Source organism: Dromiciops gliroides, chromosome 3 (assembly GCF_019393635.1).
Source record: "Dromiciops gliroides isolate mDroGli1 chromosome 3, mDroGli1.pri, whole genome shotgun sequence".
Classification (NCBI taxonomy): Eukaryota; Metazoa; Chordata; class Mammalia; order Microbiotheria; family Microbiotheriidae; genus Dromiciops; species Dromiciops gliroides.
Window position 1 is genome coordinate 434,202,647 of NC_057863.1, and position 22,836 is coordinate 434,225,482.

Below are 22,836 nucleotides of genomic sequence, written 5' to 3' on the forward strand. Positions count from 1 at the left end.
TTTTTTTTTTTGACAGCACCACCCAAAGCTGAATTGGATGCTAGATTGCATGGAGATGTTGTAACTATCAGAGCTGGATCTGATCTTGTTCTGGATGCAGCAGTTGGTGGCAAACCTGAGCCCAAAATTATCTGGACCAAAGGAGACAAAGAATTAGATCTCTGTGAAAAGGTCTCTTTGCAGTACACCAGCAAACGAGCCACTGCTGTAATCAAATTCTGTGACAGAAGCGATAGTGGAAAATATACATTAACCGTAAAGAATGCCAGTGGAACCAAAACTGTGTCTGTCATGGTCAAAGTACTTGGTGAGTATTTCCTGGGTCAATATGCATGCTCTTTTATTCTACTGAAATTTCCACTGTGGAATATTCTTTCCAGTAGAATGCAATTTCCTTGAGAACAATTTTATCTTTGCATCTCCAATGCCTACCAAGCACAGTGCATGGCAGAAAATAGGCTCTTAATAAGTGCTTGCTGATTGATTCATTGTATGTCATTGTGCCTTTTTTTCTTCAGATTCTCCTGGTCCATGTGGAAATCTCACTGTCAGCAGAGTAACTGAAGAGAAATGCACTCTAGCCTGGACCCTACCTCAAGAAGATGGAGGTGCAGAAATAACTCACTACATCGTGGAAAGACGTGAAACGAGCAGACTCAACTGGGTTATCGTAGAGGGGGAATGCCCAACTTTATCACTTGTGGTAACCAGACTCATCAAGAACAATGAATACATATTCCGTGTGAGGGCAGTCAACAAATATGGTCCAGGTGTACCTGTTGAATCAGGACCCATCATTGCTAGAAATTCATTCAGTGAGTATTAATATTTTGGGGCCATCATTTAGGACTTGTGCTTTGAAATTCATTGGGGTCAAGGGGAAGGTGGGAGGTAGGCAGTCATGGAAATACCACTTTATTTCACGCAAATCTAATTGTTTCTTTTTCATAAAATCATGAACAGCTATTCCATCACCCCCTGGTATGCCTGAAGAAATGGGTGCTGGCAAAGAGCACATCATCATTCAGTGGCAAAAGCCAGAATCTGATGGTGGCAATGAGATCAACAACTACCTTGTAGACAAACGTGAAAAGAAGAGTCTACGTTGGACCCGGGTCAATAAAGATTATACCGTTTATGATACCAGACTTAAAGTGACTGGCTTAATGGAAGGCTGTGAATACCAGTTCCGGGTCACAGCAGTAAATGCTGCTGGTAACAGTGAACCTAGTGAAGCTTCCAACTTCATCTTATGCAAAGAACCTTCATGTAAGTTCCAAGAAGTACACATGCCTTTAGTTCCTGTTAAGGAATTCACTGATTCAGAGAACTCATAGAAATCAATGTTACCCAGCAAGGTGTGAGTTCATTTAGGACTGCTTTAAATATTGCCCATGTTAAATAACTATAAATTTCAATTATTCTTCTACTAAGTGAGTCAAAAAATGATAATATTTGTAATAATAGTTGCAGTTTTTCCCTTCCATGAGAAATGCAGGATACCCTTGCCATGTGTTTAGTGTGGTATGGTGGGGTAGAGACTGAAAACTATGTTTTGGAGAGCCCCCTGCAAATGAATAATCCATTATTGTAATAACGAAAAAGTTGCTTTAAGAGGCTTTAAGTAAGCTGAAGGCTACTATTAGCTTAATTAATAAAATTATATGCATCATCACTTTCATACTAGTAAGGTAAAAGTAACAACTCAGCTATCAGTGACTGAGATGGAAACAAAATTATCTTATGGCCACATTCTTCCTACCATTTTTTGGAGGCAGGAAGGTTAAGTAGCTGTTGAACCCTGCTACAAAACTGTTTGCTTTTTCCAACGAAGAGGAGGTGGTAGAGAAATAGTTTTCTAATTGTTTGCTAATTTGCTTTTTTAAAATGAGTTTGCTAATTTAAAAAAAATTATTTAAAGATTTAAGCATCAGAGCTGAGTAATTTAATTTTCTGTAAGGAAAATGAAAAAAATAGATGTCATGGAAAGTTAATTCTGAAATTTATTAAGAATCAAAGACAACAAATAGGTCCTTTCCTCAGATGAGGCAAGCAACTAAAGAAAAGCCTAACAGAAGGATATAGGAGACTTATGGGCACACTAAAACCCAGAAATGGCTACAGCAAATTACTGAAATAATAGGCATTAGGGAGTGAAGGACAAAGCTAAGGCAGTGAGCCATTTCCATTGCAATATTTCTTTAAGTTAATAAGATGGCCTAAAAACTGTGACCTTTTAAGTATTCCCTTCCCCTTTTTCTGCTACTTTCCCACTGTCATTATAGAAGTAGAAAGGGACAATGCAGGACTGAGGACTATTTTCTTCATTTTGCTCTTTTGGGTTGTCATGGCCAAAGAATCCATCTCTAAACAGTCTCACTACTTACTGGCGATGAGCCTTTTTGAACTTAGGCTGATGCTTGGAAAGCAGCCAGTATGTCACCAGGACCAACAGGCCAGAGTTTGTGCTCATTGTCACACGTAGCTTTTGAGAAGATCACCTACATGCCACGATGAGGCACAATTCTTTTAAAACCCACATCATCTTCTAATACTAAACTAAATGGTGACCAAAGGATATAGCTATAAAAATTTGTCATGCTACACAAGTCCCAAAGTGCACTGATAATATCTGAAATCATGAATTACACATCCCAAGGGTAACACCTCTGCTCTTTTCTTCCAAAGATACTCCTGGACCACCTTCTTCTCCAAGAGTTGTAGACACGACCAAACGCAGCATTAGCCTGGCATGGACAAAACCAACGTATGATGGTGGTGCTGACATCATAGGCTATGTCCTTGAAATGAAGGAAACAGGAACTGATCAGTGGTACAGAGTGCATACAAATGCGACTCTAAGAAATAATGAATTCACCGTCCCAGATCTTAAAACTGGCCAGAAATATTGCTTCAGAGTTGCTGCTGTAAATGTGAATGGCACAAGTGAATACAGTGAATCAACTGCTGAAATTGAACCTGTTGAAAGACTAGGTATTTATAATCTTACTCTTTTAATGGAATTATTTGTTCTCCAAGTGTTTGGCAAGTTCATTCATTTTGGATTTGTCTTCCAGAAATTCCAGATCTGGAGCTTGCTGATGATCTGAAGAAAACTGTTACCGTCAGAGCTGGAGGATCTTTGCGCCTTATGGTATCTGTATCAGGAAGGCCACCTCCTGTTATCACATGGAGCAAAAAGGGCATTGATCTTGCAAGTCGAGCAATTATTGACACTACTGAAAGCTATACTTTGCTTATTGTCGACAAAGTTAATCGGTATGATGCTGGAAAATACACCATTGAAGCAGAAAATCAATCTGGCAAAAAATCAGCAACAGTCCTTGTTAAAGTATATGGTAAGCATTTCTCTTAAACTCAATTGATCTTTGAGTATTTTTTAAATTTTGTCTTAAAGCATGCCCCTGGTCCCTTGACCCTCTTTATATAAAAAACAAAAAAAGAAAGATAAAATAATGGAAGACCATATTTCATGCAATCAACCAATCATGCAGATAGGAAGTAACACGACTCTGTTAATGTTTTCAGATACACCTGGCCCATGTCCTTCTGTGAAAGTTAAGGAAGTGTCGAGAGATTCTGTGACCATTACTTGGGAGATCCCCACTATTGATGGTGGTGCACCAGTCAACAACTACATTATTGAGAAACGTGAGGCTGCCATGAGAGCATTCAAAACAGTCACTACTAAATGCAGCAAGACACTTTATAGAATTTCTGGACTTGTAGAAGGAACTATGTACTACTTCAGAGTACTTCCAGAGAATATTTATGGCATTGGAGAGCCTTGTGAAACATCTGATGCTGTCCTAGTCTCAGAAGTTCCCCTGGTGCCTCAAAAGCTGGAAGTGGTGGATGTTACAAAGTCCAGTGTTTCTCTTGCCTGGGAGAAACCCCTCTACGATGGTGGTAGCAGGCTTACTGGATATGTTCTTGAGGCCTGTAAAGCTGGAACTGAAAGATGGATGAAAGTTGTAACCTTGAAACCAACCATCTTAGAGCACACTGTTACCTCACTCAATGAAGGTGAACAGTACTTATTCAGAGTGAGGGCACAGAATGAGAAAGGTGTGTCTGAACCAAGAGAGATCGTCACAGCAGTAACTGTTCAAGACCTGCGAGGTAAGTGCTAGAAAATCTAACATGACTGAAAAGAAAAAGTGTTCAAAAGATATAATTTTTCATATTCTCAGCATGAATGTTTTAGGAGGGTTTGCTAAAGTTTTTTCAACTTTTCTTTCTCCCTAGTATTGCCCACAATTGATCTTTCTACAATGCCTCAAAAAACTATTCATGTCCCAGCCGGCAGACCCATAGAACTGGTTATACCAATTGCTGGTCGTCCACCTCCAGCTGCATCCTGGTTCTTTTCTGGCTCCAAAGTGAAAGAATCAGAACGTGTCACTGTTGAAACCCATAGTAAAGTAGCCAAGTTAACAATCCGGGAGACCACTATAAAGGACACTGGAGAATACACACTTGAATTGAAGAATGTGACTGGAACTACTTCAGAAACGATCAAAGTTATCATTCTTGGTGAGTTCACATGATAAAAGTAAAAGTAGTTTTACTTTTCTCTACTACTCAAATTGTCAGGATTCAGTAACTTGACTTCATTTTGAAATGAGATGGAATTTGTTTTACTTTTTCAGACAAACCTGGACCACCCACTGGGCCAATCAAAATTGATGAAATCGATGCTACTTCGGTCACCATTTCCTGGGAGCCACCTGAATTGGATGGTGGTGCTCCACTAAGCGGTTATGTGGTAGAACAGCGGGATGCCCATCGACCAGGCTGGCTGCCAGTTTCTGAATCCGTGACTAGAACGACTTTTAAGTTTACCAGACTCACAGAAGGAAGTGAATATGTGTTCCGTGTAGCTGCTACAAACCGATTTGGAATTGGCTCTTACTTACAGTCTGAGGTCATAGAATGCCGTAGCAGCATCAGTAAGTCTTCCCTCCCCTCTTCCACCTTCCATTCCCCACCCAGAGCTATGCATGAAAAAATGAGGAATCCATTCCACTATACCTAGAAAATTAATGAAGATGGGTTGTATAACTAAGCTTAAGCATTTGCAAAGATTTGAGGGATTCAGACAGTGTCATAAGGTTTTATGTTAATGCTCATAAGAAAATAAATTTTAAAGCTTGGGGGAATCTCACAGATCATCTAGTCCAATTTCCTAATTGAAAAGGGGAAAAAAAAGGCCACTGAGGATCAGAGGATGACTTGCCTAAGGTCACATGGCCAGGTGGTAATTGAATTGAGACTGGAGCACACATCTCCTGGATCGTGGAATTATATTCCTGTATTAATCTCAAAGGATGAGAGAAGAGAAGCATTCAATCAGCAAGCATCTATTAAGCACTTACTATGTGCCAGGTATCATGCTACATGCTAAGCAAAGACAAAAACATAATCCCTGCCTCCAAGGGATCTGTAATTTAAGGAATTCCAATGAACTAAACAACATTTAACATTCAAGCAACGGTGGACATATACAATATATACAGTGTAAATGGGAAGCAGTCTCAGAAGGAAGGCACTAGCAAAGAGGAATGGGAGGAAGAGGAGGGAGGAACCAGGCAGAGCCTCTTGAAGAAGGTATGATATGAGCTGGGCCTTGATAGAAGCCAGGATCATCAGGAAAAGCACATATAGCAAGTACCTTGGAAACATCATCACAACTTGAAAGCTACGGCCCATGAACTCATGACTACTTTTGTGATTATTTTTCAGTGCCTATGTATAGTCAACTTTCTGTTTACCTGTGTTTCTTACAACAGGTATTCCAGGACCTCCAGAAACATTACAGATTTTTGATGTCTCCCGTGATGGCATGACACTAACTTGGTTCCCACCTGAGGATGATGGTGGCTCCCAGGTCACTGGTTATATTGTAGAACGTAAAGAAGTCAGAGCAGATCGCTGGGTCCGTGTCAATAAAGTAGCAGTGACCATGACACGTTATCGGTCCACTGGCCTCATTGAAGGATTAGAATATGAACACCGTATTACCGCTATTAATGCAAGAGGCACTGGGAAACCAAGTCGTCCTTCCAAACCTGTTGTTGCCATGGATCCAATTGGTAAGTATTCTTGGGGTCAAAGTATCAGATCTAGAGCTGGAAGGAACCTCAGGGGTCATTTAGTCTAACACCCTTACTTTGAAGATAAGGAAAATGTAATAAAGGGAGACTGAGTGACTCGTCCAAGGTTCTATAAGGAGTAAAGCGTGAGATGTGGTATTTGAACCTGGGTGCCCAGACTCCCAAGGCAGTGCTTTTTCTACCATATCAAGACAAAGAGAAAACTAATAGATTTGTTTTAATTGATAAAATAAGTTTTCTCAAAATGAATAATCATGAATATTTCAAGGGCTGTGTTTGTTAGGGGGCAGGAAGGTTTTGGTTTTGGTTTTTAATTTCAAGGCCATTTTATGCTCTATTTTTTAAATCAGCTTTTTTTCTTCAGCTCCTCCAGGAAAGCCCCAGAACCCGAGAGTTACTGATACTACAAGAACATCAGTCTCCCTTGCCTGGAGCATTCCTGAAGATGAAGGAGGATCTAAAGTCACTGGCTACTTGATTGAAATGCAGAAGGTTGATCAGCACGAATGGACCAAATGCAATACCACTCCAACCAAGATCCGGGAATATACACTAACACACCTGCCTCAAGGTGCAGAATATAGATTCCGGGTCTTAGCCTGTAATGCTGGCGGACCTGGGGAACCTGCTGAAGTACCAGGAACGGTGAAAGTCACTGAAATGCTTGGTAAGAAGTGTAATTATATACATCCTTTAGTAACTACCTTATAACTTTTTCATACATAAATAAACATGCGATATAATGCTATTTTTTTTTCTTTCAGAATATCCCGATTACGAACTTGATGAAAGATACCAAGAAGGCGTCTTTGTAAGACAAGGTGGAGTCATCAGGCTCACCATACCAATCAAAGGAAAACCATTCCCAATATGCAAGTGGACTAAGGAAGGCCAGGATATTAGTAAGAGAGCTATGATTGCAACCTCCGACACACACACTGAACTTGTGATTAAAGAAGCAGATAGGGATGATTCTGGCAACTATGACTTGGTTCTAGAAAACAAGTGTGGCAAGAAGACAGCTTACATCAAGGTCAAGGTGATTGGAAATCCAAACACTCCAGAAGGTCCACTTGAATATGATGACATACAAGCTCGTTCCGTAAGAGTAAGCTGGAGACCTCCAGCTGATGATGGCGGCACGGATGTCATAGGATACATCGTCGAGAGGCGAGAAGTACCCAAAGCTGCCTGGTATACCATTGATTCCAGAGTTAGAGGCACATCTCTTGTGGTAAAAGGCCTAAAGGAGAATGTAGAGTATCACTTCCGTGTTTCAGCAGAAAACCAGTTTGGTATCAGCAAGCCCCTGAAATCTGAAGAACCAGTCATACCAAAAACGCCACTGAGTAAGTCTACATTTGTATTTCTAACTCTAAGAAAAAAAAGTGATTGTTTTATTTACTTTCTTATCAATAAGATATTTGCCAAGCACTTAGCACAGTACCTAGCATATAATGGATAAAGGCTTATTCCTTTCTACCCTGTGCTCCCCTCTCTCCGCCCTTCCCTTCCCCCAGCTTCAGGAATTGTACCTGTGTTCACATCATTTTTAACAAAATGTTTGTTGTTATACTTGTAGACCCTCCAGAGCCTCCCAGCAATCCTCCAGAAGTGCTGGATGTAACGAAGAGTTCTGTTAGCTTGTCCTGGTCACGCCCCAAAGATGACGGTGGTTCTCGGGTCACTGGGTACTATATTGAACGGAAAGAAACCTCTACTGACAAGTGGGTTCGGCACAACAAGACCCAAATCACTACCACGATGTACACAGTCACAGGCCTGGTTCCTGATGCTGAATATCAATTCCGTATCATTGCACAGAATGATGTTGGCTTAAGTGAAACCAGTCCTGCGTCTGAACCTGTTGTATGCAAGGATCCATTTGGTGAGAAAACGGTCATATTTCTGAAAAAGTTGCGTTATCTTTTCTTTTTTCTTTTGGCAGATAACTTTGGCCTCTTTTTCAAATATTTTTAAATGTTTCAGATAAACCAAGCCAACCTGGAGAGATTGAGATCCTATCTATATCCAGAGATAGTGTTACTCTTCAGTGGGAGAAACCTGAATGTGATGGCGGCAAAGAAATTCTTGGATACTGGGTAGAATACCGGCAATCTGGAGAGAGTGCATGGAAGAAGAGCAATAAGGACCGTATTAAAGACAGGCAGTTCACCATTGGTGGTTTATTGGAAGCCACTGAATATGAATTCAGGGTTTTTGCTGAAAATGAGACTGGAATCAGCAGGCCTCGAAGAACTGCCATGTCTGTGAAGACTAAACTGACATGTATGTATCCCTAAATTATAGACCCTTAGAACTGAAAAGATTCAGCACAGTGCCTTGTGTGTAATAAGCACTCAATGGTTGCTTGTTGTTGTTGACCGAAAAAGTCATCTACTTTGAACCCTATCCCATGTATGGTTCTTCTATGTCACATAATGTTTTACTAGCTAAATTAAATGCTGAGGCCAATTTTTCCCCATATACAGGTGGTCAGTGATTTTGGCATAAAGTTTTGTGGGACACTTGCAGTTATATAAATCATCCAACTAGTATTTATTGAATGTGTGAGAAAAGTACACAGTGATACACATGTATACATGCATGCACGCGCGCACACACACACACACACACACACACACACACACACACACACACATCTTTATACAGGGGCATTCCCCATACACAGTCCGAATAAGCACTGCTAGGGGCAGTGCTATTGATCATGGTGCTGCAGCAGGACTCCTTAACACAAAGACCATTGTCCCACTCTTCATTGAGGCTTCTCATGTATCAGTTTTAAAGGAAGAGATCAGATATTCCCTCAGTTTCCTGATGAACAAACCTTAATTCTAGGCAAGGAGGAAAAGACCTGGGGCTTTCAGAGGGAACCACCTGAGAAGTATACATAATTAGTTTCATCCCATTTATGAAGGGAAAGGTCAACCTGACCTTGTTTTTGTGACCGTGAATGATAATTCAGATCCTAAGAATATTTTTTCAGTGGAGGTCTATAAATACAATAACCCCTGCAAAACCTGAAATATGTTTAAAGCTAATATAATAATGATAATCTAAGATCAGAGTAATATCTAGCATTTATGTAGCACCTACTAAATGCCAGGCACTGTGCTAAGTGCTTCACAATTATTTCATTTGATAGTCACAACCCTGGAAGTTAAATGCTATTATCCCCATTTTATAGTTGAGGAAACTGAGGCACACAGTAGTTTAGAGACTTGCTCAAGTTCATACAGCTTGCTAGTGTCTGAAGCTGGAGTTGAACTCTGGTCTTACAGGCCCAGTGTTCTATGAACTGTGTTAGCTAGTAAGTCTCAAAAAACTGACCTTAAAAACTGTTAGGTAAATAATGATATATTAAACATGTAAGGATTTATGGATCAACTAACCCCACATTCAGAGCAAAGAGGAATAGATTCCTTAGTAAGAGGAAAAACGCATACTTAATACTATACTTTTTTTTTCCCATTTCAGCGGGAGAGGTACCAGGAGTACGAAAAGAATTGGCAGACGTTACTACTAAATTAGGTGAAGCAGCTCAGCTCTCCTGCCAGATTGTTGGAAGGCCCCTTCCAGATATTAAATGGTACCACTTTGGCAAAGAGCTAGTACAAAGCCGAAAGTACAAAATGTCATCAGATGGGCGCACTCATACTCTTACTGTAATGACAGAGGAACAAGAGGATGAAGGTGTCTACACCTGCACAGCTACCAATGAAGTTGGAGAGGTAGAAACCAGCAGCAAGCTACTCTTGCAAGCAACTCCTCAGTTCCACCCTGGTTACCCCCTGAAAGAGAAATACTATGCAGCAGTGGGGTCTACTCTCCGTCTGCATGTTATGTACATCGGTCGTCCAGTACCTGCCATCACTTGGTTCCATGACAAGAAACCTTTGAAAAATTCAGAGACCATTACCATTGAGAATACTGAGCACTATACTCATCTCATCATCAAGAACGTCCAGCGTAAGACCCATGCTGGGAAGTACAAAGTACAGCTGAGCAATGCTTTTGGAACAGTTGATGCTATCCTTGATGTGGAAATACAAGGTATTTTTTTTCTTTTTTTCCCCAAAGGGAAGAGTATGTGGATTTTTTTTTTTTGGTGAAACACTAAGGCACTGCTTTTATAATTATTTATCTTGTTTTGTTATTGACAGATAAGCCAGACAAGCCTACAGGGCCAATTGTGATTGAAGCACTACTTAAGAACTCTGCCGTAATCAGTTGGAAACCTCCTACAGATGATGGAGGATCATGGATAACCAACTATGTGGTTGAGAAATGTGAAGCAAAGGAAGGTGCCGAGTGGCAGCTGGTATCTTCAGCCATTTCAGTAACGAGCTGCAGAATCGTTAACCTCACAGAAAATGCTGGCTATTATTTCCGAGTATCTGCTCAGAACACCTATGGCATTAGTGAAGCTCTAGAGGTCTCATCAATTGTTGTTATCAAGACACCATTTGGTAAGCAAGGCACAATTCTACACCTCCATAACTTCCCATCTTTGCATACCACTTCACCCTTCTAATGGAAAAGCTTACTTTAGAAAAGTGATTAAGATGGGAATTAGGCTGATGATCTTTTTATGAAACTTTACATGCAGATTTGGTGAATCTTAATTCAGCAACAAAAGGAAGGGAAAGGCATATGTGTTTTGTATCCCTTTCTTATTCAAACAGACTAGAATTTTTTTTTCAATAAGGTTCTTGGAGTGAATTGTCAATTTTATTTTTTCTGAATGTCCCAAACTATGAAGTAAAACAACAACTAACACACAGCAGGATTTTGTGCTGTTCAACAATAAGTATACTTATCTAAATTCATGATTCAAATCTTTTGTTTTTATCCAGAAAAGCCTGGTGCTCCTGGCAAACCAACTATAACTGCTCTTACAAAAGATTCCTGTGTTGTGTCTTGGAAGCCACCTTCAAGTGATGGTGGGGCAAAGATTAGAAATTACTACCTTGAGAGGCGTGAAAAGAAACAAAATAAGTGGATTGCTGTGACAACAGATGAAATTCGAGAAACCGTCTTTTCTGTACAAAACCTTATTGAAGGTCTTGAATATGAGTTCCGTGTGAAATGTGAAAACCTAGGTGGTGAAAGTGAATGGAGTGAAATATCAGAACCTGTCACTCCTAAATCTGATGTCCCAATACAAGCACCACACTTTAAAGATGAACTGAGAAATCTGAATGTCAGATATCAGAGCAATGCAACATTGGTCTGCAAAGTCACTGGTCATCCCAAGCCTGTTGTCAAATGGTACCGCCAGGGCAAAGAAATCATTGCAGATGGAGAAAAGTACAGAATTCAAGAATTTAAGGGTGGATACCACCAACTCATCATAACAAATGTATCAGATGATGATGCCACTGTCTACCAAGTCAGAGCTACTAACCAAGGGGGATCTGTGTCTGGCACAGCCTCCTTAGATGTTGAAGGTAATAATGCAAATAATAAACACAAGCTTGATGCTGGAGAAAACATTCATATTCTGGTGTTTCTCTATTTAAACATTTTTGCTGATAACTAGAAATGTTGTTTCTAAATATTTTTGTTGTTGTTGTTCTTGTTTCTTCTGGTGCAGTTCCTGCAAAGATACACTTGCCTAAAAACCTTGAAGGTATGGGAGCTGTTCATGCTCTGCGGGGAGAGGTCGTCAGCATCAAGATTCCCTTCAGCGGCAAACCAGACCCAGTGATCACCTGGCAGAAAGGACAGGATCTCATCGACAACAATGGCCACTACCAAGTGATTGTCACCAGATCATTCACGTCCCTTGTCTTCTCCAATGGAGTGGAGAGAAAAGATGCTGGCTTCTATGTCGTCTGTGCTAAAAACCGATTTGGAATTGATCAGAAGACAGTTGAACTGGATGTGGCTGATGTTCCCGATCCCCCAAGGGGAGTCAAAGTGAGCGAAGTCTCAAGAGATTCAGTCAACTTAACTTGGACTGAGCCAGCTTCTGATGGTGGTAGCAAAATCACCAACTACATTATTGAAAAATGTGCCACTACAGCAGAGAGATGGCTCCGTGTGGGTCAAGCTCGGGAAACACGGTATACTGTGATTAACTTATTTGGTAAGACTAGTTACCAGTTCCGTGTAATAGCTGAAAATAAATTTGGTCTCAGCAAACCTTCTGAACCTACAGAACCAACCATAACCAAGGAAGATAAGACTAGAGTAATGAACTATGATGAAGAGGTGGATGAAACCCGAGAAGTCAGCAAAACTAAGGCTTCTCACTCTTCAACCAAGGAACTCTATGACAAATACATGATTGCTGAAGATCTAGGGCGTGGACAGTTTGGAATTGTCCACCGCTGTGTTGAAACTTCTTCTAAGAAGACATACATGGCCAAGTTTGTCAAAGTTAAAGGAACTGACCAGGTTTTGGTAAAGAAAGAAATTTCTATTCTGAACATTGCTAGACATAGGAATATCTTATACCTCCATGAATCATTTGAAAGCATGGAAGAGTTGGTTATGATCTTTGAATTTATTTCAGGGCTCGATATCTTTGAAAGAATTAACACGAGTGCTTTTGAACTCAATGAAAGAGAGATCGTAAGTTATGTTCGCCAGGTCTGTGAAGCCCTTGAATTCTTACATAGTCACAATATTGGGCACTTTGACATTAGGCCAGACAATATCATTTATCAGACAAGAAGAAGCTCTGTCATTAAAATCATTGAATTTGGTCAAGCCAGGCAGTTAAAGCCAGGGGACAACTTTAGGCTTATGTTCAATGCTCCTGAATATTATGCACCTGAAGTACATCAGCATGATGTTGTCAGTACAGCCACAGACATGTGGTCCCTTGGAACCCTGGTATATGTTCTGTTGAGTGGTATTAATCCATTCCTGGCTGAAACCAACCAACAGATGATTGAAAACATCATGAATGCTGAGTATAGCTTTGATGAAGAAGCCTTCAAGGATATCAGCATTGAAGCCATGGACTTTGTTGATCGGCTCTTGGTGAAAGAAAGAAAATCTCGCATGACGGCTTCTGAGGCTCTCCAGCATCCATGGCTAAAGCAGAGGATAGAAAACGTGAGCACTAAAGTCATCAGGACACTAAAACACAGGCGTTACTACCACACCTTGATAAAGAAAGACCTCAACATGGTTGTATCAGCAGCCCGGATCTCTTGTGGTGGAGCAATTAGATCTCAGAAAGGAGTGAGTGTTGCTAAAGTTAAAGTTGCATCAATTGAAATTGGTCCCATTTCTGGGCAAATAATGCATGCCATTGGAGAAGAAGGCGGGTATGTAAAATATCAATGCAGCATTGAAAATTATGATGAATCCACCCAAGTGACCTGGTACTTTGGCATCAGACAGCTGGAGAATAGTGAAAAATATGAAATTACCTACCAAGATGGACAAGCCATCCTGTATATCAAAGACATTACTAGAGCAGATGATGGTACATATAGATGCAAGGTGGTCAATGACTATGGAGAAGACAGTTCCTATGCAGAGCTCTTTGTTAAAGGTGTGAGAGAATCTTATGACTATTACTGTCGTAGAACCGTAAAGAGAATTAAAAGGAGGACAGATGCTATGAGACTCCTAGAGAGGCCACCAGAATTCACTTTGCCTCTCTACAACCGGACTGCCTACATTGGTGAAAATGTAAGGTTTGGTGTGACCATAACAGTTCATCCAGAACCCCGGGTGACATGGTATAAGTCAGGACAGAAAATCAAACCAGGTGATGATGACAAGAAGTATACATTTGAGACTGACAAGGGTCTTTACCAACTAACAATCAACAGTGTAACCACAGATGACGATGCTGAATATACTGTGGTGGCACGGAACAAGTATGGTGAAGACAGCTGTAAAGCTAAGCTGACTGTGACCCCACACCCACCAGCAGCAGACACTACCCTAAGACCAATGTTCAAACGATTACTGGCTAATGCAGAATGTCAGGAAGGCCAGAGTGTCTGCTTTGAAATTAGAGTTTCTGGCATCCCACCACCAACTTTAAAATGGGAGAAAGATGGTCAGCCTCTGTCCCTTGGTCCCAGCATTGAAATTATCCATGAAGGCTTGGACTATTATGCTTTGCATATAAGAGATACATTACCAGGTGACACAGGTTATTACAGAGTCACCGCCACCAACTCTGCAGGCTCTACGAGCTGCCAGGCTCACCTACAAGTAGAACGCCTGAAGTATGTCAAGCAAGAATACAAGACTCAAGAAGAGCGTGAAAGACACGTACAAAAACAAATTGACAAGACGCTAAGAATGGCTGAGATCCTTTCTGGTACTGAATCTGTGCCACTGACCCAAGTAGCACAGGAGGCACTAAGAGAAGCTGCCATACTTTACAAACCTGCTGTAAGCACCAAGACTGTAAAAGGTGAATTTGAACTCAAAACAGAGGAAAAGAAGGAAGAAAAACGACTCCGTATGCCTTATGAAGTACCAGAACCACGCAGGCTGAGACGTACTACCATTGAGGAAGACCAACACATTAAGCAATTTGTGCCAATGTCTGACATGAAATGGTACAAGAAACTACGTGACCAGTTTGAGATGCCTGGGAAGATTGATAGAATTGCACAGAAAAGGCCCAAACGTATTCGCCTCTCCAGATGGGAACAGTTCTATGTGATGCCTCTTCCACGCATTACAGACCAGTACAGACCTAAATGGCGTATACCCAAACTATCCCAGGATGATCTTGAGATAGTGAGACCAGCCCGCCGTCGGACACCATCTCCTGATTATGACTATTATTATAGACCTAGAAGGAGGTCTCTTGGTGACCTTTCAGATGAGGAACTACTTCTTCCAATTGATGATTACTTAGCCATGAAAAGGACTGAAGAAGAAAGACTGCGTCTTGAAGAAGAACTTGAACTTGGCTTCTCTGCTTCCCCACCAAGCCGGAGCCCTCCCCGGTTTGAGCTATCTAGTCTACGTTATTCTTCACCAAGTGCTCATGTCAAAGTAGATGAAACAAGAAAAGATTTCAGATATTCAACTTATCATATCCCATCTAAAAAGGAAACTAGTACAAGTTACATGGAATTACGTGAACGCCATGCCAGAGCTGCATATAGACATCCTAGGCAGCGGCAAAGAATCATGGCTGAGAAAGAAGATGAGGAATTGCTCCGTCCAGTTACAACAACCCAGAGGCTCTCAGAATATAAAAGCGAACTTGACCATATGGCCAAGGAAGAAAAATCTAGAAAGAAAAGCAGAAGAGAAAGAGAAATAACTGAAATAACAGAAATTGAAGAAGAAATCGAAATTTCAAAACGTGCGCAAAGAGAAGCATCTTCATCTGTCTCTAGGCTACTAGGAAGACGACGATCTCTTTCTCCAACTTACATTGAATTAATGCGGCCAGTATCTGAACTGATCCGGCCACGTACACAACCAGCTGAAGAATATGAAACTGAAAGAAGATCCCCAACGCCGGAGAGGACTCGGCCACGTTCTCCCAGCCCAGTATCAAGTGAAAGATCTCTCTCCAGATTTGAGAGAACTGCAAGATTTGACATATTTTCCAGGTATGAGTCTATGAAGGCTGCATTAAAGACTCAGAAGACATCAGAACGAAAGTATGAGATTCTGAGTCAACAGCCTTTCACTCTGGACCATGCTCCTCGAATTACACTGAGGATGCGCTCTCATCGTGTACCATGTGGGCAAAATACCCGCTTCATCCTAAATGTTCAGTCTAAGCCAACTGCTGACGTTAAATGGTACCATAATGGTGTAGAACTCCAAGAGAGCAGCAAGATTCATTATACTAACACAAGTGGGGTTCTGACCTTAGAAATTCTGGACTGCCATATTGATGACAGTGGGACATATCGTGCCGTGTGCACTAATTACAAAGGAGAAGCTTCTGATTATGCAACATTAGATGTTACTGGAGGGGATTACACTACCTATACTTCCCGACGCAAAGATGAAGAAGTACCGAGATCAGTTTTTCCTGAACTGACCAGAACAGAAGCATACGCTGTTTCATCATTTAAGAAAACATCTGAGATGGAAGCTTCCTCATCCGTAAGGGAGGTTAAATCACAAATGACAGAGACCAGGGAAACTCTCACATCACACGAACATTATGCTTCAGCTGAAATGAAAGCCACGGCATCTGAAGAAAGATCAGTGGAGGAGAAAGCCGCACACAGAAAAATTAAGACAACTTTGGCAGCAAGGATTCTGACCAAACCACGGTCCATAACTGTCTATGAGGGCGAGTCTGCAAGATTTTCTTGTGACACTGACGGTGAACCAGTACCAACAGTTACATGGTTCCGTGCAGGGCAAATAATCAGTTCCTCTGGACGTCACCAAGTCACAACCACAAAGTACCATTCTACCTTTGAGATTTCTTCAGTCCAGGCTTCAGATGAAGGCAGCTATACTGTGGTGGTAGAAAATGCTGAAGGAAAACAGGAAGCACAATTTACTCTGACTATTCAAAAGGCCAGGGTCCCTGAAAAGACAGTTACGTCACCTCCAAGGGTCAAGTCCCCTGAGCCTCACACAAAATCTCCAGAAGCTGTGAAATCACCCAAGAGAGTGAAGTCTCCGGAGCTAGTTACTTCTCACCCCAAAAGCCCAGCACCAACAGAAACTAAAGCCACCCCAACTGAAAAAGTACAGCTACCAGTCATTGCTCCTCCGAAGATCATTCAGCCACTCAAAGTGGAAGCTGCCAAAGACATTGCAAAGCTCACCTGTGCAGTTGAAAGCAGTGTTTTAAGTGCCAAAGAGGTGACATGGTATAAAGATGGCAAGAAATTGAAGGAAAATGGCCATTTCCAGTTTCATTATTCAGCAGATGGCACTTATGAACTCAAAATCCAAAACCTCACTGAAGCTGATAGAGGAGAATATGTCTGTGAAATATCTAGTGAAGGTGGAGCATCTAAGACTAATTTCCAGTTTGTTGGCCAAGCCTTTAAGAGTATCCATGACCAAGTGTCCAAAACTCTCGAGACCAAGACAGCAATTGAAAAAACTGTTGAGACGACAGAGACCAAGAAATCAATCCAGAAAACTGCTGAGTCAACAGAGACCAAGAAATCAGTTGATAAAACTGCTGAGTCGACAGACCTTAAGAAATCAGCTCAGAAAGTGTCTGAGCCAACAGAAACCAAGAAAACAGAAAAGAAAGCTGCTGAACCAGTTCCCTCCAAGCCAGTAATTGTTACTGGACTGCAAGATATGACCATATCTTCAAATACTGTTGCCAAGTTTTCAATTAAAGCCACAGGAGAGCCTTGGCCCACTGTTAGCTGGACTAAGGACGGAAAGGTAAATTGTCCTTTCTTTTATATGTTGAACAAAAATTCTATCTCCAAATTAGTTCACAACTTGAAAATCAAATTATTTATACTCTTGCAGGCTCTTGTACGGGGCGGAAAATATGAACTATCTGAAGACAAAGGAGGATTCTACTTAGAAATACGTGATACCACTGCTTCAGACAGTGGACTCTTTTTGTGTACAGTAACAAATTCAGCTGGATCTGTTTCCTCTAGCTGCAAATTAGCAATAAAGGGTAGGTTCACTTTCTGTTGAAGTTTTTTGAAAAACTATATGAACGGAACCAACATATAGACATTTACTTTCTTTAAAAAATAGCTTTTTATAAATACTATTATATATTATAAATACCCAAATTAACTATAAAGATCATATGAAGAAATGCTATCTGCATCCAGAGAAAGAACTAATAAATAGATGTATAGAATAATTTTACACATATATATATACCTATTTGTATATATCTATTTGTATCTAATGGTAGCCATCTGTAGAGCAGGGGGCAGAAAGAAAAAAAGAAATTTACATGATAATTCTGTTGTATATTTAAAAGGAAGAACAAGTTGTGCATTGCAGATTTGCAGTTTGTAGGGGCAGCTAGATGGCACAGTGGATAAAGGACTGGCCCTGGATTCAGGAAGACCTGAGTTCAAATCCAGCCTCAGACACTTGACATTTATTAGCTGTGTGACCCTGGACAAGTCACTTAACCCTCATTGTCCTGCACAAAACAAAACAAAAACAAAAACAAACTTCTATATGTGCAAAAAAAAAAATTGCAGTTCATGTACAATCACCTTTTTTTGTTGTACTATATTATGGAAATGCTTTAAAACAAAATGTGACTTCCAAATTCCATGATACTATTTCTGTATAGACCTAGCCATAAGGTTTTTGCTACAATCATTAGTATCATCAAAAGAACTAAGTGCTTACCCGCTCATGGTTTTTCTGTTAGGAACAATATGCCACAGAGCCAGTCTTCCAGAAATGTATAATGTAATAATTTAGTCAAGGACATTATGTGTCAGTCACAGTTACTAGTTTTCTAAGGAATTACAAAAAGTTCCCTAGAGGACTTTCAGTTTACTTGTTTGAATCTTTCCTTTCGATGCACTAAAGAAGAGATTCTTAACCTTTTTTGTGTGTCATGGACTTCAGTGGAAGTCTGGTGAAGTCTGTGCATCCCTTTTCAAAATGATGTTTTCAGGGGGTGGCTAGGTGGCGCAGTGGATAAAACACCAGCCCTGGATTCAGGCGTATCTGAGTTCAAATCCAGCCTCAGACACTTGACTTTTACTAGCTGTGTGACCCTGGGCAAGTCACTTAACCCCCATTGCCCCGCAAAAAAAAAAGATGTTTTCAGATGTGTAAAGTAAAATCCATAGGATTATAAGTGAAACTAATTATACTTAATTATAGTTATTAAAATCTTTTTAAAAAGTTCACATATCCCAGGCTAGGAACCACTTGCACTAAAACCTTCATTTAAAATATATTAATTCACTTCATATATCATGTATGTCCTTTTCGAAAGGCATGTTTGTTAAGTGATCAAAATCACATTTACACTGAATTCTCCATTAAATTATTCTGCATGAGCATCCGATGAGTTTGGGCCCAGAGAGACCTACATACTATTGTACCCTCAATTTTGCAAGTTGTCTCTGGCCACAAACATTTCGCACAAAAATAAAGGGTAGGGGGCAGCTAGGTGGCGCAGTGGTTAAAGCACCAGCCCTACACTCAGGAGAACCTGAGTTCAAATTTGGCCTCAGACACTTGACACTTACTAGCTGTGTGACCCTGGGCAAGTCACTTAACCCTCATTGCCATGCAAAAAACCAAACAAAAATAAAATAAAATAAAGGGTAAGATAAGATCTATTTCCAATTACAATTCAATACTAATATAGAGAATTTTCTTTTCTAAATATTAAAGATGAAGAAAAGAAAACTTCTATACAAAAAACCTCAGAAATTACCTCTCAGAAAAAAGCAGTTGCCCAAGAAGAAGTAGCCAAAAAAGCCTTAGTTTCTGAAGAAATCCAGAAATCTGAAACAATATCTCATGAGAAGTCATCGCTCAAGGAGGAATTTTCAAAAGCACTCATTTCTGAAGAAATCAAGAAATCAGAAGCAGTCTCACTGGAAAAATCAGTTGTCCATGAGGAAATTGTGAAAAAGACCCAGGCATCAGAAGAAATCAGAGCTCATGCTGAAATTAAAGCATCTTCCACTCAGATGAGCATATCTGAAGGTCAGAAAATTACTCTAAAAGCTAACATTGCTGATGCCTCTGAAGTAAAGTGGGTACTGAATGGAGTGGAGCTTACTAACTCAGAAGATTACAGATATGGAGTGTCTGGCAGTGATCACACTTTAACCATCAAGAAAGCTAGCCACAGAGATGAAGGAATACTTACCTGTATAGGTAAAACCAGCCAAGGGATCGTCAAGTGCCAGTTTGATATGGCCCTGTGTCAAGAGCGCTCCGATGCCCCTGCCTTCATCACACAGCCCAAGTCACAAAATGTGAATGAAGGACAAAATGTCCTCTTTTCTTGTGAAATCACTGGAGATCCATCCCCTGAAATTGAGTGGTTTAAAAACAACCTGCTGGTAAGTTCTTTAAGGATAATCTATTTTTGAGAATAAAGACCATCCTTATTTCCTGAGGAAATCATAAAACACTTTTTCTTTCTTAGATTTCTGCCTCTTCAAATGTCAGAGTAAGCCGCTCCAAAAATGCATATTCTCTTGAAATTCGAAATGCAACGGTAACCGACAGTGGAAAATACACAATCAAAGCCAAAAATTTCCATGGACAATGTTCTGCCACAGCATCCTTAACAGTACTCCGTAAGTATTGTTGGGGTTTTTTTGTCAATTATCTTTTGATTCACCAATATCTTTTTACCACATGCATACGGAGGAGTGCATATGCTTTGATTGTTGGATATGTAAGAGGCAGGCATTCTGCAGTGATTCATGCATTTAATCAAACAGGTTGTTTTTTTAACCTAAGTAAAGTTTTATGTATCACATTTCAAAACCAAGAGTTTCCAGAGGTCCTATAACACCTACTGCAAGAATGTACAATATAATGGTTTTTCTCTTTATCCTTAATCAATTCTTCCCTGCAGTGATATCTAGCATACTTGCACGCAATATAATGCTAGTCATTTAAGGATTACTTTTTCCCTAGCTTGGCTTTTGATAGGACTCATTGTATCTGCTTATTATGCTTTGACAGCAAAGTCCTTTTTGTTTTTTCCAAATCTGTAAGTCAGTGTCTGACGTCATCAATTAACAGGATGCCATTTATGTTTCACTGTCTTTGCTATGCTCCACAGCTCTAGTTGAAGAACCTTCAAAAGAGGTAGTATTGAGGACAAGTGATGATACAAGCATGCAAGGAATTTTCTCTTCTCAATCAGTTCAAATGTCCGCCTCTAAGCAAGAGGCATCCTTCAGCAGTTTCAGCAGTAGCAGCACTAGCAGCATGACTGAAATGAAATTTGCAAGCATGTCTGCCCAAAGCATGTCTTCCATGAAAGAGTCTTTTGTAGAGATGAGTTCCAGCAGTTCTATGGGAAAATCTAGTATGGCACATCTGGAAAGTTCAACTAGTAGAATGCTTAAAGCAGGTATAAGAGGTGAGCAATAAAATTACTAGTAGAGGTAGAACAATCTAGTTCCCTAGAATAATATTTAGTAGAAAGATAATCGCCACTTTTAACTAAAATAAGCTTAAACCTTTTTCCTCTTCCATTAAAGGAATTCCACCTAAAATTGAAGCTCTTCCATCTGATATCAGCATTGATGAGGGCAAGGTTTTAACACTAGCCTGTGCTTTTACGGGAGAACCTGCTCCTGAAATAACATGGTCCTATGGTGGAAGAAAAATCCAAAATCAGGAACAACAAGGCAGGTTCCATATTGAAACTACTGATGACCTGACGACTCTAATAATCATGGACGTGCAAAAGAAGGATGGTGGACTTTATACCCTGAGCTTAGGGAATGAATTTGGATCTGACTCTGCCACTGTGAATATAAATATTCGATCAATTTAGAGAGCCTGGGCTCTCATATTTATACTTGACTTTTTGCAATTGATTCACACATGGACTAAATATAAGTGCTTCACATGGACTGAACTTTCTGATCTGTAAATATAAAAAAGTATTTTTTTAATCGATCTGAATGAGACAAAGGCCAAAGCTATACATGATTTGCTGTCATTATTGTTGACTTAAGAACGTTATACATTTCTCATTGACATGTACATACTGTATATAGCCGAAGTAACGGTTATCAAGTTTTGTACCATTTATTTAGCGACATTTTACAATGCAACTTATGGAACTAACTGTTGGTAGGAGAAAGTTTTTCCTGAAACGAATACCCTGCTCAACATTTAACTAATCTTTGTGCCTCAACAAAGTGTTGATGTCTAAGAATGCCTCAGTGGGTTGAGAGATTCCCCACTGAAGATGCCCTTATACTTAGAAGATAATGCTGTTCAGGTCACCTAATACATGTGCAAATATTTACTGAATCAGAAATGTAAGACACTGGTGATGTTTGCAAATACCCTCCTGTAAGCATCACTTGAATGTCTCACATTCCTTCTGATTACGTCACACTCAGAATTGTCATTTGACTTACCTATTGGTCAGGACAAAGTGTAACGGCCAACACTTTGTTCACTCCTCTGTACTGCTTCTGGCATGAGGATTGCCTGGAAAGCTTGAAAAAATAACATCTCCTGGCCATTCCCTCATTTAACCAAGATGTTCAGGTTTTCCAATGCAGAAGCAGTGCCCACTCCTGGAGGTTCCTAGAGTGCAATAATTGTGTTTGTGTGGTAGTATTAGAATTATCTTACACCTAAAATTTGGGCAACTAAGCAATGAACCACAGCAAAGGAAACAAAACAACCAACACAGGAAGCTGTTGTTAAACCAGTAAGCAGTGCCCTCAACTTCAATTTGATGTAGTTCTTTTCAATTAGAAATAAATGATCGCTAATTGTAATTGTTGAACCTCCTCGAGAAAGTAGCATTGAAATAAAGCATGTTATCTGCATCTCAGAATGTGTCGTCTTATTTGCTTGGTGGGAGAGAGAGGTGACAGATGGGGGAACCTAGATTCATATGCATAAATTAAAATATGAATAAGACAAGGCAACTCATTTGCCTCAACAAAACTCACCTTAATCAGTTATGATCCTTTTAGGAAATACTCTAATTGTGTGCAATGTACTTGAGGAAGGAAAATAAACCCTAGGTAATATATAGTACATATTGACTGATATACTGAAACAAATTTATCTTGAAAAT

The 22,836-nt window shown here is 40.1% G+C and overlaps 1 protein-coding gene across 1 annotated transcript in view; it reads left to right on the forward strand.

The window, feature by feature from the left end:
- The window catches only part of TTN (titin), a 336,226-nt gene extending 313,644 nt beyond the window's left edge, over positions 1-22,582 (forward strand). The window contains 22 exon segments of the mRNA XM_043993320.1: positions 17-307; positions 519-815; positions 964-1,269; positions 2,689-2,994; positions 3,078-3,359; positions 3,550-4,143; positions 4,270-4,557; positions 4,674-4,973; positions 5,814-6,116; positions 6,502-6,804; positions 6,902-7,486; positions 7,720-8,025; positions 8,127-8,426; positions 9,636-10,211; positions 10,322-10,627; positions 11,015-11,608; positions 11,755-17,477; positions 17,568-17,724; positions 19,431-20,110; positions 20,197-20,350; positions 20,845-21,147; positions 21,269-22,582. Of these exon segments, the coding sequence (XP_043849255.1) occupies positions 17-307; positions 519-815; positions 964-1,269; positions 2,689-2,994; positions 3,078-3,359; positions 3,550-4,143; positions 4,270-4,557; positions 4,674-4,973; positions 5,814-6,116; positions 6,502-6,804; positions 6,902-7,486; positions 7,720-8,025; positions 8,127-8,426; positions 9,636-10,211; positions 10,322-10,627; positions 11,015-11,608; positions 11,755-17,477; positions 17,568-17,724; positions 19,431-20,110; positions 20,197-20,350; positions 20,845-21,147; positions 21,269-21,567 (13,253 nt within the window). The 3' untranslated portion in view covers positions 21,568-22,582.
- The last annotated feature ends 254 nt before the right edge of the window (positions 22,583-22,836 follow it).